The 19,211-nt window shown below is 52.2% G+C and overlaps 2 protein-coding genes across 11 annotated transcripts in view; one reads left to right on the forward strand and one right to left on the reverse strand.

Moving 5' to 3' along the window:
- Nucleotides 1–3,067, forward strand: part of RNF141 (ring finger protein 141) — a 58,549-nt gene extending 55,482 nt beyond the window's left edge. The window contains exon 6 of the mRNA XM_089915168.1: nt 2,237–3,067. Coding sequence (XP_089771294.1) covers nt 2,237 — 1 coding nt within the window. The 3' untranslated portion in view covers nt 2,238–3,067. The remainder of the gene's footprint in view (nt 1–2,236) is intronic.
- The window catches only part of AMPD3 (adenosine monophosphate deaminase 3), a 41,270-nt gene continuing 22,210 nt past the window's right edge, over nt 152–19,211 (reverse strand). For 9 of the 10 annotated variants that reach the window (XM_022555814.3, XM_030762685.2, XM_089915161.1 and 6 more), the window contains 10 exons: nt 17,899–18,028; nt 13,572–13,766; nt 11,617–11,748; nt 10,919–11,082; nt 10,072–10,198; nt 7,229–7,392; nt 6,084–6,204; nt 4,768–4,941; nt 3,062–3,172; nt 152–1,997 (listed from right to left, as the gene is read on the reverse strand). In XM_022555814.3, coding sequence (XP_022411522.1) covers nt 1,821–1,997; nt 3,062–3,172; nt 4,768–4,941; nt 6,084–6,204; nt 7,229–7,392; nt 10,072–10,198; nt 10,919–11,082; nt 11,617–11,748; nt 13,572–13,766; nt 17,899–18,028 — 1,495 coding nt within the window. In that variant the 3' untranslated portion in view covers nt 152–1,820. Of the gene's footprint in view, nt 1,998–3,060; nt 3,173–4,767; nt 4,942–6,083; nt 6,205–7,228; nt 7,393–10,071; nt 10,199–10,918; nt 11,083–11,616; nt 11,749–13,571; nt 13,767–17,898; nt 18,029–19,211 lie in introns of those variants that run through there. The other variant, XR_016393819.1, reaches the window with a different exon arrangement.

A 19,211-nucleotide genomic window follows, 5' to 3' on the forward strand; every position in this document is an offset into this window, starting at 1 on the left:
CAAAATTTCTGAGTTTTCCTAGTGAATGTCATCCATACCTGAACCTTAGTAAACAGATAAATTAGTAATTATTATTGATAGCTTTTCATGATGCCCATCTTTCTTAAAAACTTAAAGATATGCCTTAAATAGTTTAAAACTACTAGTTAGCCACAGTCCTAACAGACTTTAATAATAAAAACAAATACTTGATACAGATAAAATGACAATGAAAAACTGTACAATACTTGCTATGTTAGGGCAAAAGTATACAAATGGCTTTTCAAAAAATAGTGGATGCCTAACACAAATACTCGGTTTTCATTCAATTTCATGATTAGCTGTAAGATAGCACATGTCTGCCTAGTAAAAAGACTACATTTATTGTTTGTACTAAGTTGACCAGTAGAGGTGATAAGCATTATAAAGTAACAGGACAAAACAATCTGAAGTCAGGTAAGCATTTTCACAGGCAAAAATCGGGTTCTTCTAACTCTGTAATAATTCAGAAGGGCTTCCTGTAGTCTGCATTTGCCCACAGAGATAGACAGGAAGGTCCTTGAGCAGCTTGGTGAGTACCAGAAGCACACATCCTTAAAAAGTTGCCAAAAGAGGAAATTCATTCATTTATTTAATATACATTTATTGAGCACCTACTATGTACCAGGCACTAGTAACACAGATGAAGAATACATTGGTAAAGCTTAAATTCAGACTAGTCTTTAAAAATGCTTTCTACCTGGCCCCAGGGACCACTTATATCTTCTGAAGAAGTCTGCATATTAGGTAAAGGTGAGATTTCACCTGGGGGGGAAAAAAATGCACCAGGTTACAGTGACAAAAAAAATCTACATTTGTGAGGTCTGATGGAATGGTGGGGAAAGGACTGGATTAGGATTAGGGAAACCTAGTTCTAGTCCTATTACTTATTAGAGCTGTGTGATCTTAAGCAAACTTTACTTCTGTGGCCCTAACTCTTCATAAGTAAAATGATAATTGGGCTACAATCATAGAATATTAAAGCCAAAAGGAACAGAGGTCATCTAGTCCTGTGCTTTTCAAAGTCCTTAGTTCAAATGTAAATACACAGAAGTCCCAATGTAAAACTGATGAAAGCAGAGTCACCTTGAAGAAGTAAAAGTAGCACCCCAGAACCTCATTCCCCCCTGCCCACCCCTGCCTTGAAGTGGTCCAGGAGGCGAACTCACAGACCACCACCTGAAAATCACTCATCTAGTGCAAACTCTCACCTTTCGGATGAGGAAACCAAGACCCAAAATAGGAGTGATGGTTGTGATGTGAATATTTGGTTTCCTAAATAGAAAGGGAGGAAGGCTAAATAAAAGTTTTAAAAACTCATTAAAAAAGCACAACAAAGGACGTTTTCTAATTCTCTCGAAGTAGCTCCTTTATGAAAGGGAGCTTTGAAACAGACTTTAAGGCAGCCAGCCCATCAGAGGCTGAAATGAACAAATACCAACTAGTCTGCAGGGCCTACAGAGAGGACTGTGGCAGAAAACCACACAGCCCTCATATGTGAGTGGGCACTGGACCATGTAAGATCCTGGCCCCAACAATGCAAGCATTAGCACTTTCAAGAGAAACATCTGGAAAATTAGGAATGAATACAGACAAGTGTCCAGCTCCCAGATCCCCAAGGAGGATTCACCATCTATTACTCAAAAATATTAACAGAAGTGGGCATGTTAGACCTTAAAGTGAACAGTGCAGCCAAAAATCACTAGTTTGAAAGTTCTTCACAGGCACCTCTCCGTGAACACTGTTAATCACAGCAGATTTGAAATTAAACCAGAAAGTTAAAATGCATGTCCAGTACTCGACTACTTGGTCAGGGCTGTGATCTCTTCTGATTTCATGGCGTCAGACAGGAAGCTGAGCTCATTGCATAAGGTCTCATATCGGAACGCCATCCGGATCTGAGCAACATTTGTCTTTCGAATATCATTTCCTTCAGGTCCCTCTTTATAATAATTTTGTCCCAGAAATTTTTGCTTTTCCTGTGGACCAAGAGAAATACAAATGAAACAATATACCTTAGAATCACTTTCTATATCCACATGGCAGCTCTGACATTAACCACACCAAATCAGGCTAGTCCTCCAAAGCAGGTCCTCCATCAAGACATCTTTCCCCACAGAGCTCTTATAAAATTCCTCCTGGCCTCCCTCTCCTCGAGGTTGTCACCCTGACAACCACATTCATTCCCTTCATTTCCAACTGTGCTTTCCTTGATCAGAAAGGCAAAGAACTACAAGAGCTTCTGGCAATGAAGAAGGCAAGATGAAGGCGTGAAGACTCTAGCAAGGCTCTCCCGGGAGCTGACAAGAGCACAGGTGTGTCTGGGGACAGCCAGTCCAAGGAATCATGTCCCCACAAAATGAATCTTGAGCCTTAACTCTTGTCTGCATCAGCATCCAACAAGAGCAGCAAGATGCAGCCCTCTCCCTGTACCAGTGACACCACCCAGCGGAGGTACCCAGGGACCTAAGACACCATCTGGAGCAATGGTTCTCAACCCTGGCTCCATGTCAGAATCACCTAGGGAGCTATAAAAATTTTTTTTGTAATTACTGATGTCTGGGTCCCATCCCTAGAGTTTTCTATTCAATCTAGGTACTATTCATCTATTCAAGAAGTATTGAGTGCCCACTATGTGCCAGGGTCTATTCTAGGCCCCAGGGATATAATGCTGAACTTACATTCTAGAAGGCAAGACAGAAAAACACATGACTACATATGGCAATGTCATATAGTGATAAACGTTATGATGGAGAATGAGGGCAAGTGTGTGGCTATTGTAGAATGGGTAATCAGGGAAGGCCTCTCTGAGGAGGTGACATTTGAGCAGAGGTCTGAAAAGGGTGACAGAGCATCCATGAAAATTCAGGAGTCTCCACAGCGTTCTCCCCTAGAATATGAGTCTTCAGTGTGACAGAGACCCTGCTTGTTCTGTTCATCCCCAGTCCCAGGGCCAAGAAAGTGCCTGGCACACAGCAGGCATCCGATGTACACATGTGTTGAAAGGACAGGAGGGATGGGGTGGTGCCATCACACGGCATACCTGATGCGAGAGGCCGCTCTGCAGCACACTGTTCCTGGCGATCTCACACAGGTCACACGTGCTCAGCTTCCACACTTGAGCCGCAATTGCGTATTCTTCCATAAGTGCTTCCTAGATTCCCCCAAAGTAAATGTGTTAGATGGGAGACTATCCATTTCAATGCTTCACATATTTCCCAAGCTAGAAACATCAGACTGACATTGCAGATTTCATTTTTCTTTAAGGACTGGCACCTGAATAATAAAACAATATCCCCCCACCTTTAAATTACAAACTCCGGAGATCTTTGTGTGAAAGCTCAGGTTGCCAAAGACAGATGTATCAAAGAACACCTACAGATTTATCTGTTGACCAACACATGTTCCAAGCCCTGCGCCCATGACTGGGGATGCCAGCCTGCTCTCCTGTGCCTGTCTCCCTGTCGTGCACACTTTTAGTACCCACCCTATAGTCTTGCTTTGTATTTAACACATTTTCTTAAGATCATCCAAAATAAAAGTTAATCTGAGTAAAGAACAGAGATGGAACATTAAATAGGAATGAGAAGCGGTCAAGGATCAGTAGTGAGATAGTGTTAGCCCAGAGGCATTTGGGTTTGAGCTATGCTTGTGCTTTGTCCTCTGGGATGTGAAACGTCTGACATTTATCACAAGCCCTTCCATCACCTCTTTGCCACATCATTGCCTCTGTATTGTAGAGCAGTGGTTCAGAAAACATGGTCCCAGCATTCCTGAGGGTCCCCAAGGCCTCTAGAAGGTCCTCCCTTTTCCAGCTATGCATTTTGTGAGGCAAGATTTTCTTCATACACTTTGATAAAAGTAATTTATCACAGCAGATTGACTGAAGCAGAGATGAGAGTCCAGCTGTCCTCTATCAAACTAGACATTAAAGAGATTTTCAAAACGCCATTCTTGCCATTCTCAGTATTTTGTTATTGTAGTTTGCAGAAATATGGTTATTCTCATAAAAATTGCTAAGTTAACATTTAATGATTTATTAGTATTATTTTACATGAGTTAATATTTTTCAATTTCACACAGTTAAGTATCACTAGATACAAGGCATGTCAACCACAGCTCTCAGAGGGCCTCAGTTCTTCATAATATAAAGGGGTCCTGAGACCAGAAGATTGGAGCTTGGAGCCTGTCCTAGAAGACCCAGGCACCTCTATTTTTACTAATCCGTGGCTGGTCTTATCAGTACCACCCAAACGTGCTCGTATACTAAGTGATGCATGGCATCGCCTTTCCCTTCCTCTTCAGTTTCCCAGAGATCCACAGTGTGCTAGTAATAATAGTGGTAACAAAAATGGTAGCTAACATCTTTAATACATGCTGTACGCAGACACTACATTAGACACTGATTCATTATCTTAATGAATCCTTAGAATAAGGTAGAGGTGGACATAGGAACAATTTTATCCCTATTTTACACATGAAGAAGGATAAAATACAGAGAGGTCAAGTAAGTAGCTCTACCAACATCACAGAGCTAGTGAATATCAAAGACGGAAAATGAAAGGCAAAGAAAAATCCTCAAAGATTCAAGAACCCCGAGGGCTCCTGGAAGGAGCACTTCGCTCACCAGAAAGTTACCTCTTGTCTTCAGTGGGCCACCAATGCCACCCTGAAGGCAGAGCTGAGCCATGTGCTCAGGTGCCGGCAGTGGGAGGACCTACAGTCCTTATCTTCCCCTAAAGTCCTCACCTTCGTGTAGTGGAACTGCATGGGGTCATCGGTGGAGAGAGAAACATGCAGTCCCTTATGCAGGAATTCCCTCAGAGGGTTTTTGGAATATTCGAGGAACAGACTGTTGTTGCTAAGAGGAGACATAGCAATGGGGATCTGAGCAAGGTAGTAGAGATACTGCAACACCGGACTCTGCAAAAGAACCACCAAACTCAGGAAACAAGAGCCAGCGAGGGGAGGGAGGGATGGGAGAAGCATTCACCAGGGGAAACCAGGGGTCCGGGCAGTGTCTGTGGGAGCCCCCAGTCACCCCGAGCTCCACAACGCCAGGACCCCCAGGCCCACCCTCCACATTTACCTCACTACTGCATCAGGGCCCATCCCTCCCTGGGACTGCTCTCCTGCCCACTAAGTGCTCCCTCTTGGCTCCACACTGGAGGCACAGCTCAGGGCAGGAAGGGAAGGGCACCTACAAGGCCCCGGGCTGACCCCAACCTACATCCTCAGCTACCCTTCCCCAGGAGCTGACCCCAATAGGTCAGTCCTGGAGATGCCCACTTTTGTTGCTTTGCGCTCTGACCACAAACATTCAGGTTGAGACTGTAAACACTGCAGCTCCTCGGAGGTAGGAAGGGGCGGGGCGGACCTGACTGGGCTAGAGTGGTTCTCTGATGTAGCACCCACCCCACACAGAAATGTGAAACACGGTTCGACCTCCCCAGGACCAGGGCAGGAGAGGAGTTTGAACAAATGTCCTTCCTATGGAAGTGAGTCAAAATACGGAGAAGACAATGCATAGAGTTCATGGTAGCATGATTTACACAAGCAAAAAGTTGGATGGATTCTGTGCAACAGCTGGAGCCTGGCTGAATCAGTCACAGCCCAACCAAGTGGCAGCCATCCTTTCAGCAGCCTTTAGAATGAGCAGCGCAGAAAAATGCTTGTGATGATAAGGGATGAAGAAGGAACCAAAAATCTGTGTTCTTTATGCTAATAAGCATATTAGAAATATGTTCTGGAAAAAGATGGGAATTGGAAATACTAAAAAGCTAATAATGCTGTTTCTATTAAAATAATAGCAATAAGGACTTTTTTCCATTTCTCCATTTTTTTGAAAATCTAAATTGTGATGTATTTGGCTATGTTTTTTCATAATTAAATATGAAGCCAAGAGACTACAGACGGCACAGCCCAGAAAAAGGCTCAGCCTTCCTGTATCACTGGCCAGAGCCTCCCAGGGCGCAGGCAGGAGCCCAGGTGGTCCCACTCCTCCCCAGGGCAGCCCCGGGCGGGACTGTCACTGCAGGGCAGCCATCTGTCAGGGGCCCGGTTACCTTCTTGAGGAGCAGCCCATGGGAAATGTTGTCGGCAGTCAGGAAAGCAGATACCAAGTGAGTGATGGAGCCAGACTCCCCGCAGTGAGGCCGGAACAGGAACGTGCTCAGGCCCCGTTCCCTGCAGACATGAGGCTTGTGGTGAGAAAGAACCCCTGGTCCACCTGCCCCGGGCCCCACAGGCCTGCACTGCTAGCTCAGGGCCCACTCCAGGGGAGACAGTCCCCCATGGCAGGGTCCGCACCGCTGAGGCAGGGCACCCTGGAAACAACCTCTCCCCAGGTGCTAAGGCCCAGGCCCAGAGCTCCTCAGAACCAAGAGACTTCATCTCTAGGAAGAGAGGGCCTAGTCCTCCATCCTCTCCTCCCCTTCCCCAGGGCCTGGTAGTCCAGATTCATAGACCTTCAGAGCAGGAAAGCCCACGAGAAACTGTGGAGTCCAGCCTCCTTGTTATAAAAAGGGGGTAAACCCAGATGTCAGAAGCCACCGAGCAGGGCAACAGCAGAGCTAGAACTAGAGCCCCTACCTCGGAGAGCTCAGCCCAGGGCTCCAACCCTGGCCGTCTCCTTTCAATCATGGTCCCCCTCAAAACTTCCACACCCACAAACTAGCGCTGGCTGAGGCTGAGCTCTGAGGCCCCGTGGCCCAGCAGGGGTGGGAGGACGCTAGACATGTGGGGAGGGACTGGCTCAGCATCCTGCCTCGTGGGCCTCGCCTCCATGTGTACGCTGTGGGGAGGCTGGGCGTGAGACCACTGGATGGAAGCTCCATGAGCACGTGGATGCGATCTGTTTTGTTCCCTATTATGTGTCCCGTACCCAGGACGGTGCCTTAACATGGCAGGTGCTGTGATTCACTGAATGGATAGACACACGTGTGAACACCACTGGCGTGGAGGTTAGTGAACGTGTATCAGCAGGTCCTGTGTCTCTATCATATCAGGGACAGACGTGCACACATGTAGGTGTTGGTGAGTGTGTATGGACGTGTGTCCAGGCATGGGGTCTGGCTGCCTTGTATGTGTGATCGTATCTGTGGCAGCAGGCACGCCTGCATGTGTGTGTAGCCCTGTGGGTACGTGCCCTGTTGGGTGGGCTCAGGAGCATCCCCTGGTTTGAGGTGTGCACAGGGGCCAGCTCACCCACCTGCGGAGGTTGTTGAGCACCATGATGTTGGCATACATGTAGTACAGGTAGTAGCTGTAGGGCGGGTTCTGCTCGCTGGTCCAGACGTCCGGGCTGGGGCTCTTGTCTGAGAACATGTGATCGCTGTGCTTGGACTCGTCATCCACACTGTCAAACCCCGTCACCTGGGCAGGAGGAGGGGTCCTGCGTCAAGCCAGGGCAGACAAGCTGCCGAAGGCCTCAGTATATGTGCAGCTGAAGTGAGCCTGCTAAAGGCGTTGGAGCCCAGGCCTCTCAGGTATGAAACCTCAGCTGGAGACCCCGTGGCCTGCCTGAGCCCCATTTGGCCTGCCTGAGCCCCATTCTTTCCAGGGATAGGGAGTGGGTGCAGCGCCCCAGTCTGTCCCTCCGGGGCTTCCAGAGGTACCCGGGAAGTCAGTCTGGAGAGCGCCAAGCCCCTGTGTGGTGGCAACAGTGAAGGGAAGCTCAGGCCAGGCCAGGTGAACGGTGAGGCAGCTATACTCACCTCCCATCCTTAGGCTGTGTCAACAGCAGCGGTGACAACAGCTGTGAGGGGGAAGGGGACAGGCATTTCCCCTGCACCTACTGTATGTCAGGCCCTGCTTGAAGCACTTACCACACATCAGCTAACTTAATACTCAAGTGACCCTGTGAGGGAGGGCTTGGCTGACAGCAAAGCAGGGCCAGTTAAGGAGCTTTCCCACGTGAGACGACCAGCTCTGAGCCTAAACGGGCTCAGGGTCTGCACTGTTTGGGGCTGTAGGTGGAGGATGCCCTAGAGTGGCCATGATGTCCCAGGTGTGGCCAGCTGGGATGCCTCTCAAACAGGCCAAGGTGTGCGCCATCCAAGAGGGCCCCTTGGCAGGCTGAGCCATGGCTCTTGGGGTCAGAGCAGCTCAGGAGATGCCCACCCTCCCCCTGCACTTACACCTCAGCTGGGGCCCACACTACACCTCCAGGGCCCCACCCGAGTCACAGGCTTCCCGTCACCTGCTCCCAGAGGTCAGGCCCTGATGGAGGATGTACCTGCAAGGACCCAGCTCTCAGCCAGCATGCAGGGCAGTTTTGCTCCTGTCCCTCAGCCACAGCTGTACTTTGGGAAGGGGCCCCTGAAGGACCGGCTGAGTCTGCCTGTTTCGAAATGGCAGTAGGGGCCCAGAGGAGCAAGCGACCATGAGGGACTTGGCAGAATCTTCCCTGTCACAGTCATTATGTGTCAAAGGAAATGACAGAGTCCCACTGCAGCTCTCAGCACGGCCTGGACAGGTCTGGGTGCCAGGGCGGACCTCGAGTTCCGCTCTGCTCTGTGCTCACTAGCTCCACGCTGCACCTGAACTCTGGGGGCCCAGCATGGGGGCAGTGTCAGCCCCTCTCCTGGGCTCTGCTAATGCAGGGCCCCAAACTGGGCCTCCCATAGCCTCAAGCACAAAACATGTCCAAACCCCAACTCCTCCTCCCCAAGCCTGCTGTCCCCCCACAGTTGGCAGTGTCCTCTGAAAGGCACACCATCTGCTCCCCAACAAAGCCAGGCACCAGGAGGCCCCCCGTGACTCTTTCCCCTTGCTGACCTTCAGGGTGTGCCCAGTCCCCATCCATTCTCCACCCGTGCCCATACCCGCCCAGGGGCCCCGCCCACCGCCTGTATACGTCTCACTTTCCTTAATGTGGGGATGACAACACCTGGGCCAGGGACCTGGGTACGAATTCCACTTCTGCCACTTTTTAGCTCTGTGATCTCTCAGTTTTCACTTCCTCATGTGTAAATCGGAGCTAGTAGCTTCACAGGACAGTCGTGAGGATTAAGTGAGATAATCCACAGTGTCTAACACACAGCAACACATAATCATGCTGCTTACTATTAACACCTACAAAATGATGTCAAGGGGGGCAACCGTGAGGCTGAAGCAAGATCACGTCATGGCGTGGATCACCAGAGCAGGGAGTGAATAATCAGTGTGAGCTGCGACTGCTGGTTCAAGGCCCCCGCACGTCTCCATTGCTGGAGCAGGCCCCTGACTCTCACCTTGCCCCCTTGCCCCCCACCTCCAGCTTCTTCTGTTCCAGGCCTTTCTTCACACAACAGCCTGCATGGTGTTTGTCTAAGACATAAATTCAGTGCCGTCCCTCAGCCCCTTCAAACTTTGCTGGCAACCCCCCAACTCCCCCAACCCCTACTACACACACACACACACACACACACACACTCACACACTCACACTGTCACCCCTCCCTCCCCCACTCCCAGCCCTCTGGTATCTTCCCCACCTCCCTCACTGTCAGAAACCATCCCCATAAACTCTACCAGGCACTGAACTTGCTTCTCACCACCTGCAGCCAACTCTATTCTGGGCACCCAGGGGGCGGGACCAGCTCCTGCCCCCCTGATGCCCTTTCTGGTTAAGTCTCTCTTCCACCCTTCTCACCCTCTCCCACAACTAACCAGATAAATATATTTTGTGGGGCTTGTGTGCTTAACCAAACAAGGTGGGAGGACCATTGGTTTCTAAGCAAAAGCAGGAGCCTGAAATGTCTGCATTTGTAACAACCTGAGGCTACAGCTGGGACAGAGGCCAGTCCTTCCAGCCCCACCTGGTCAGGAACTAACTCCTCAGTCTTTCTGCCTCACGGCTGCCTTCCCAACACCCCACCCATGCCCGCAGGGTTGCCCCAGAGGAGCAGGCTCATTATTCTAGAAATTCAGCTTCTTGGGCTGGCCACCTCATGCCTGGGGCACACCAGTGACAGGATCTTAGAAGGGAAGGCTGACCCAACCCCCCCCCCCCCCGGGATTCCTCTCGTCCCTCCCTCACTGGGCACACTGCCTGGGCGCCACCCACACTTACATATCTGAGGAAGAGGTGAAGCTCTCGGTGATCCTGAGGATTAATGGTGGCCTCAAAAAGGGGCAGGAAGATGTTCTCCAGCATCTTCCCAAAGCTTGGCAGCAGCTTCTTTGACCTAAATATGTCACTGGGGGAAAGCGGAGACTTGCTGATCAAGATGGACACAACAGCCCCCTTGGCCCATCAGAGACCAGCCTCCCCAGTCCCTTCCCTCAGGCAGCACAGATCCCCATTTAAACACCCAGGGTAGACTCAGAGGTAGGGCTCCAATACAGATCCTCCCCTCCTCGCCAAGTTCTGCAACACTAGGCATTGGTGGCACACTCAACACCTACCCATACCCATCAGAGAGCTTTCTCCAGCTAGAGGCCAATCTGGGAGTGGGGCGCTGGGATTCAGGCTGATCCAACTCTCTCCCCTCAGCTCAGTCCCCCTAAACCACGTGTCCCAGGCCCATCCAGGGGCCACACTGGCCAGACTGGAGAGGACAGCGGTGGTCTGAGTCATATCCAGGGAGAGGGCCAGCAGTGTAGGCCGCCCCCCCATCAGGTCATTCAGACCCTGGGCCTCACCCAAAAGGATAGCCCATCCTCAAACCACAGTGACAAGAAGATGGGCAGTAGTTCCTACCAGGCCTCTGCACATGTATGTTCTTCAAAGAACAGAGTTGAAGTGTCACAAGGACGTCTTTGCCAACCACCCCGCCCTGTAGGAAAATCCCTGGGGCAGAGAGGCCTAGGCTGGCACTGGAACAGGCCCTGTCCCTCAGCAGCACAGACTCAGCAGCTCCTGTGGGACAGGTTGGCGACCCCAGAGGACACAGGTAGACAGCAGCTGCCCCACTTACTAGATCCGGGGCACCTGGATGATCCAGCGCATGTTGGGTGAGTAGACCTTGTGCTGGATGAACCAGCGGGCCAGGTTGGACCACTCCTCAGGACTGCAGCCGTAGATGGAGAGCCGTGGCTCTGAGTACTGGTACTTGCTCTCCTCCAGCTCCTGGGCCACCTCCTGGCACCAAGAAGAGCTCAGGTCAGCCCAGAGCACCCCAGCTGCTAGATCCTGCAGCTCCCTCAGCCACCTGCTCCTGGGCTCAGAAGGCCTGATCTACATCCCCTTGCTGCCACGTCAGCACTAACTCCACCTTCCTAGGGGAGAAGGCCTTGGACCTGCACAGTCACACACATGACCAGGCCAGACAGCAGAAGCATCTCCAAATAGGGCTAACCTATACCCAGTGCAGGCTGCAGACACACAGAGCAGCAAGCCTGGATGCCGAGAGTTGGGCCAGTGGTGGACACCCTCCCCCCCCCTTGCCTGCAGTCAGCACAGTCCACACACAGCACAGCCTGCGCACTCGGGAGTCAACGGCCAGGGCCACAGCACTTGGCACCCAGGCACCTGCACCTCGCCTGAGCTGGATGGTGGATGGACGGGGATTCACGAAGGGGAAGAGGACAGGAGGCCCTGCGGGGCCCCCACCCCATGAATGCAAATGCTGTCAGGAATCCGAGGAGGGCTTGGAGAGGTCCAGGGCTCACCCACCTTGACCATCCGAGCAAAGTACTCTCCTCCCAGGTAGTTTTCAGTTTTCAAATACAGGTCTCGGAGCTCACTGGCCCCCACAGGGTTGTATTTGGAGTTGAACTTGTCAAAGCGGTGGAACGTCTGCCGGCCCTGGGGAGAAGGGACACCAGCCAGATCACCATGCTGTTCTGCAGCCACCACACACATGACCCCTCCAGGCCTTTACAAGGTGGCCTCTGTGAGCCACACTGAAAGATACCTTCTGTATCAGTTCTTGCACGAAAACCTGGAAAGTCCCAGGGCCAGGATCATGCATCCTCACTCAGCCAGCACTGGGGTCCTTTTGCGAGGCCCTCTGTAAAGGAGGATCAAGGGCCTCATGCCTCCAGGAGCAGGGCTGGCTGAGTGAGCCGAAAATACTGAACCATCAGTAATAATGTGTGTCCTATTACCGTTTAGACGTCATAAGGCACTTTTCTCCACATTGCCTCATTCAGTGTCTGGTTTAAGATTTTTTTATTGTGGTGAAATGTACATAACACAAAATTTACCTTCTTAACCACTTTTAAGTATACAGTTCCGTGGTATAAAATACATTCACGTTGCCGTGCAACTATCACCACCATCCATCCCCATAACTCTTTTCATCTTGTAAAACTGAAACTCTGTACCCACTAAACAATAGCTCCCCCAGACCCTGCTAACCACCATTCTCTTTTCTGTCTCTCTGAGTTTGCCTATTCTAGATGCCTCATACAAGTGGAATCATACAGTATTTGTCCTTTTGTGTCTGGCTTCTTTGACTTATCATAATGTGTTCAAGCTTCATCCATGGATGTAGCAGATATCAGTACTTTATTCCTTTTTAGGACTGAATAATATTCCAGTGTGTGTGTGCATTTTATTTATCCATTCATCTGTTGATGGACACTTGGTTTGCTTCCACTTTTTGGCCACTGTGAATAATGCTGCTATAAGCATTAATGTGCAAGTAACAGTTTTAGTCCCTGCTTTCAGTTCTTTTGGGTACATACCTAGGAGTGGAATGGCTAGAATGTATGGTAATTCTATATTTAACTTTCTGAGGAACCGCCATACTGTTTCCTATAGCAGCTGCAACATCAGGTAGTAATTTAATAACTTTGTAATGTCAATAAGGCACGTGGCAGTCACCACTTTATAAGCAAGGAAATAAAAGCTTAAATGAGTTGCTTAAGGGCACACAACTCCTAAGTGGAATTAGAACAGGGACCTCTCTGACCAAGTCACACACTCTTTTCCCCTGTCCCAGGGCTGCTCCCAGCCCTGTTACTCTCTGAGGACAAACTACCTCTCACAGTCCCCATGAGACAGGCTGGGACCTGGGACTCCTTGCTGCAGTGCTACAGTACTTGCACCTGGACAAACGTCTCCTCAAGCAGCAAAATGCAAAGAAACTATATGGGACTAAAAATAACTGTGTGCATGCACAGTTGGGACAAATTATGGACAAAAGATACAAAGGGACCAAAAAACCCAACTGCCACTTCTGAAGAGCCTGGAGCAAAAACAGGGTGTTGGAAGCAAAAGCAGGGTACTGAGCATGCCCCCTGCACTCAACACCACCAGAGGGGTGGGCAAACCACCTAAGCCACCACTCCCGCCCGACCCCGGGACACATCCCTACCCTTACCCCATATAAGGTACAAGCTCACTCCCCACTCAGGGAGCGAGCACGCAAGGGAACCTGTTTGTTCTCGCTCCCCCCTGCTGCAGCAGGGTCCCCAATAAAGCCTTGCCTAAATTTCTTGTCTAGCCTCTAGTCAATTTCTATTGATCAGAAAGGCCAAGAACCCTGTTCCGTATCATCCACGGCTAGAAGAAAAAGAGATGCCTACATGGCCAGCCTCTCTCCAAGCCCAATCCTGGCTCCTTTCCAGGGGGCTGAGTCCCCTGCCAGGACTGCACGAGGCCCTTTGGCCAAGCTCACTCACCGCATGGACATCCAGCGAGTCCACAGTGAGGTCGTACGGGTCCATGTGCAGGCTGTCGAACACCTGCCGCAGGGTGATCTTCCGGCCCCACTTCTCGGCAACTGTCCTGTCGGGCTCCGTCTGGTACGTATGCTTGATGAAGCGCAGCAGGTGCTTCTGGTTCATGCAGGCAGCCGCGTGGATGTGCGTGTCCACCTGCAACACAGTGGCCCCCAGCACATGAGCTGGGCCACCTCCCCCCAGCAACAGGAGCCAGGACATCCAGGCTTCGGTGTGGACCGCAGAGCCTCAGCACCTGCACTGACGCCAGATCCCCCACCCCATTTCTCCGTAGACTTTGGAACTGGTCTTCCTCCGTCTAGCCTTGCTGCCCAGTCCCCCTCCTTACAGCATCAAGAGATCTTTTTTAAATGTAGGTCAGATCCAGCCACTATCCCTGTTAACAAATCATCAGTGCCCCCAAGTGTTCAAGATAAAGCCCAAGCTCCTTAGCCTGAGATTCAAGGCTTACTTCAAGCCTTAAGTCTCACCTTGCCGCTGCCCTGCTCTCTGCTCCAGCCAGGACACCCCCACTTACAGGTGCCCGAGGTGCCATGCTATTCCACACCGCGTGTCCTCAGCCTGGCATGCCTTCCCTCCTCCCCACCGATCCATCCACCAGGAAATTTCCCACGACTTCCTCCACGTGGCAGCCTGTCCTGATCCCCCAAGCACAACGGATCATTTTTTCCCTTGCCCAACGTGGGACTCTAGCACAGACACTCCCGTCACTGTTTATGTCCTCCAATCTGATCTAATAATTTTCTGTCTACTTCATCACTAGACTGGGAGCTCAGTCCTCAAGGACAGGGACCATGTCTGATGCATCTAAGCCTCCAGCGCCTACCCCAGAGCCTGGTATGATGTTGACTCAATGGATGGATGAATGGACCAATGAACAGGTGTGGGAGGTTCCAATCGTTTCGATGATATCCACAACCTCATAGAAACCTGAGGACCCACCTAATGCCCCACAAAATCCCACACTTGCCATTGACCTCTCTGGAACCCTCAGAGCATTCCCCTCAGCCACTAGCCCTAAAGAAACGGAGCCCTGGCTAAGCTGAGGGATGGCCTGAAGTCACAGTGAACATCCTGACCCCCTTCCATGAGCCCAAGGGGCCTGAGGGAGGTTCCCCCAGGAGGGTGGCAGCAGCCTCACTGACCAGGGTGCTGCCAGCCCACACTCTGCAGTCCCTGCTGCAGCTGACTGGGCGCTCTGCCAGGGCTGGGGTGAGGAGGTGGCTGACCTCAGGCCAAAGAATGCTGTTCACAGCTGGCCAGGCATCTCCAAGTCATGCCAAACCAGACATCCGATCCATTGAACCTCTGTGAGCTTTTTAATCAGCCAGCCCATATCACTGACCAACATCACTCACTCATCAGAGCCCTTTCTGCCCTTAATCCTGCCACTCCTACCAGAAAGACAGACCACTAGGCATCAGAGAAAGGAAGCACCAAAAGTTAAAACGTCATCCAAAGCGCAGCACACAGGCTCAGGCACAACACGGATGGGCTGGGCTCATGTGGGACACACAAGCGGAGGTCAGCCGGAGTAATCTCATCTGGACACAGCTGGGCTCAACTGCCTCAGCATGACTTAGCACATTCTGGGCTTTCTTGCTGTCCTCTAACATAGCAATGACACACTGCAGGGGGTGCAGCCTGTCCTCATCCCCAGGAGTCACTAGATGAGGGAGGAAAACAACTGGGTAATCCAGGAAGCATCTGATCCAAACTTCAAAATTACCAAGGTGATTATTTTAGGAACAAGTAAAAGAGCCTGTCTTTGGAGGTCAGCATTTTCAACTCACCAGAAGACCCAAGAGCATTCCTTGCTTTCATCTAAGACCTGGGTCTAAACAAACAGTAGAGTCTCTAAACAGGGCTGGCCAATGCCCGGCCCCTAAGCCAACACTGACTATTTCCACCCCTGTGGCAAACATCGGTAATCAATTACAGCACTCTTCACTAAGCTTCGGGAGTAGCTTCAGGTAGCCGCTCCCAGTTGGTCAAGTTTGGCACAGAAGACGAAACCTATCTGCTATCCCTGATATGACATTTAAACCGAAGTGGGTAAGGCCTAATCTTACCCACCTCCCAAGCAGCGAACACACTCAGCCCCTCATTCTCAGCTCTGAGCAGAAAAGTCATCTCAGTTACACAGTCCTGCTGGTTTGGCCTCATGGTGCCATAACCCATGACCTGATGTGATGTTGCAGGTAATTTCACAAGTACCGCCCACACTGACCCACAACCAGGCACAGCTCCTGCCTCAGAGCAGGACCCTGGCCTGCCCCCGTGACACTGACAGCCACTTGGAAGTATGGAGGCCACCTCCCAGCCCATCCTGAACTTCAGAAAGTCAGCTCTCCTCCCCTAGCACAGGCTTCCAGGGTAAGATGAAACAGTCAGCACTCAGGAGGCAGGGAGGGGCAGGCACAGCCTGACCTGGACGTGCGTTTATGGATAGCTGTGGTGCCAGAGAACAGCCCACTGTGTCAGAGCACGGGGCTCAAGGCCACCTCTGTCCAGAGAGCACATGAACCCCCAGACTGACAGGGAACGCGAGGATGGGCTCTGGTATGTAACCACAGCCCCTTCGCCCCCTGCCCCCTAGGACTCTCGCCCTCATGGTGGCCAGAGAGCGCAAACACCCACTGGGGCCCCGCCTTAGAAGCAGACAGTGTCGGAGCCAGTGCAGTCAGGCGCAGGCAGCAGGAAGCAGTCAGGCCCAGAGCGCGCACGTGGGCAGAGGGCAGGGCTGCGCAGGGCTGGGCAAGGAGTTTTCTTGGACACCCATCTGGGCGTTGTAGGGTTCCTTCGGGCAGGGCAGAGAGGAGCTGACCTAATGACTGAGGCACCCAGCTGTCTGAGCACCTGAGGATCACAGAGAAGAAACAGATGGTGCTTGAAGGTGAATATGCCACGGAGGTGGTGTCTAACACACATCCTTTCACCTCTGCCTGGAAATCCCCGAGACTCTTCCATGAGCCTCAGAGCCCAGGAGCAGAAGCCTAACTTGCACTCTGGAGGCTCTTGATCCCATCCAAGTGGGATGCAGCTTAGCAGAGGTGATCTCGGGGCCTTGCTGGAGAAGGCCGTCCACATAGTACTGCTGAGTGCTCCCAGGCAGGGGGTCAGGGAGGCTTGAGCTGGGCTCCCTAGAGGAGACACAACCTCCTCTGGCCTACCCTCCCTTGTCAAAGCTGACCCCAGGGAGAGGGTGGCACTGGGACAGAGGCCCCTGTGGCCATGACAACCCTGCTGTGACTCAGTTCAGATGTGGCCACCCCTCCCTCCAGGCATAGCCTTACCCCACCCTTCTCCCGGAGCTTCTGTCCCAGAGCAGCGCCACACCCCCGCCCGCCTCCCTGCTGCCTCTGACAAACCTGTGGGCCCTTGCGTGATCCAGAACCTCACCCACACCTGCAGGCTCACTCCCCACAGCCCGCCACGAGCCTCTGCCCCCACCCCTGAGCTCCAGCCACACTGCACCCCTTGCAGCTGTGCCAGCACCCTCGCGCTCCCTCCTGTCTCAGGCCACTCTCCCCCTGCTGCTGCTTGTAGCCACAGCTCCCTCTACCTGCTGTGCCATCACTTCCACCCCCTGCCCTGCCCTCTGCCTGGCAAACTCCTACTCAAAGTCACCTCAGTCCTGGCCTCTCCCTGAAAGACACCCCGGTCACACACCTATCACACTAACAGTAACAGGCTGGGAACTGCTTGTGGACAGGAAGTGACTCTCATTAGGCATCAAAGGCCCCACGCTTGGCACTGATCCCATGCTCGCTGTATATTAGTCACACGGAATAAAATGGCAAAGCGGAAGTCCGTGATCATTTAACCTGCACGTCGGCCCCGACTGCGGCCCCTGCAGGCTCTCCACTCTAGGGGAAGGCCAGAGAGGGGGGCACGTCGGATGCTCTTCCTTAAATACGCCCCGTGCAGAAGGAAGCAGGGCCACAAACTCCCAAGTCCAAAGAGGCCTTAATAGCTTTTCTCGATCCATGATAAATTTAATACATTCTCTACTGTAAAAGGCTGGTCTCCAGTCTTATAACCAATTAATAGGCCATGCCCTATTTCTCAAGGAGGAGGGCACGTTCCAACAGATACACAACATGGACAAAGGTTTCCACCATGTCATACCAAGTACCACCTGAGGCGTGGCCTGCCGCACGGAAGGCAACTGGCCAGTCTTCCCTCTGTACATAGGAAGGCTACGCAGGGGGCTGAGCCCGGACGGGCTAGGGCACCGGCTCTGAACACCAGCCAGCTAACACACCTTTCTCACGTTATAGAAGTCTCGGTGAGGGTTGCTCTTCAACTCTTTGAACTCGGCCATTTCATTTAGCATCTCGTGAAGGCTGAACTTGGATTCCAGAAAGTTCAGTCGCCGGTGACAATACGTTTTCCTGCAGATTGGGAAGGGGGAGAAACCACAGTTGAGGAGAAGGCACAGCAAGCTCTCCAGTTTGGAGACCTCCAGTGTCTGCGGGGACCGACCCCTGGGCGGAAGGTCAGGACGGAGCAGGGAGGGGTACGGAGGGGCCTGCTTTCTGCAGACCCAGCTGAAGTGTGGAACCACAGCCATGTGAGTCGATGGGGGCAGTAGAGAGCTGACTGCAACCTCACACGGGTTCCTTAACTTCTAGCCTTACGGGCGTAGGCAATTCATCCCAAGCTGCTGTCTCTCATGAACAGATATGGAGCCAGCAATGCCCAAGAGTGAAACGAGGGTTAAACTGGCTTATGTGTGTGAAGGGCCCAACTCAGCAGAGTGGACACTTAAGGAAGATCTCCCTCCTTCAGCCCTTCCGTCTTTCCTTCCTCCCATCTATCCTCAGCCACCTTTCACTCCTGGAAAAAGAGTTTCACCTCTGCCCAAAAGATTGATAATACAGTCAAACCCTAAGGCGTGACCTGCCCACCTTGGCTGCAGAGAACCACCCTGTGACCAAATGACATCCCCCAAACCCTGAGACCTGAAGACTTCTCAAACTCTGAGGCTTCAGGATGAGGGGAGGATGTTCTGCATCATGGGCAGACTAGAAATGCAGGGGTGTTGTTACCATCTCTGCAAGGACTGATGTCCCCACCGGCTGGCAAGGCCACTGCAGGCGGGAGCACTCACTATTCTTAGCCAGCTGCCAGGTGCCTGTGTCCACAGCCACGCGGAGCCTTCAATCACAAGCCAGGCCACCCTGCTTCCCTGTGGCCCCCAAACACACACAGCTCCTTTGGTGCCCCGTCACTGGGACGTGCATGAAGAGCAGCTGCCAGCCCCGCATCAGCACCAGCTGGATGAGCCCCAGAGCCAAGCGCAGGAGAGTCTGGGTCGGACGGGATTCCCAAGGCCATATCACCCAGTCCCTTCCCCAGCGGGACTCGCCCTGACAGCCTCCCAGGCAGGACAGCCACTGCTCACACACGTGGGGAGCAGTCCCATCCCCAAGGCTTCCCCTCAAAGCTCCTGGTCTCCTTGGCTGAGGCAAGCTCCCGGGAACTACCCTTTCCCCTCCCAGCTCTTACATCTGCCCTCAGATCACCGAGGACCAAGACCCACTCTGTCCATCCCTTCGGGGCCCACTCTCCCAC

This window comes from Delphinapterus leucas, chromosome 7 (assembly GCF_059928025.1).
Source record: "Delphinapterus leucas isolate spDelLeu-1000000601 "Yukka" chromosome 7, BTC_Dleu_Yukka2, whole genome shotgun sequence".
Lineage (NCBI taxonomy): Eukaryota > Metazoa > Chordata > Mammalia > Artiodactyla > Monodontidae > Delphinapterus > Delphinapterus leucas.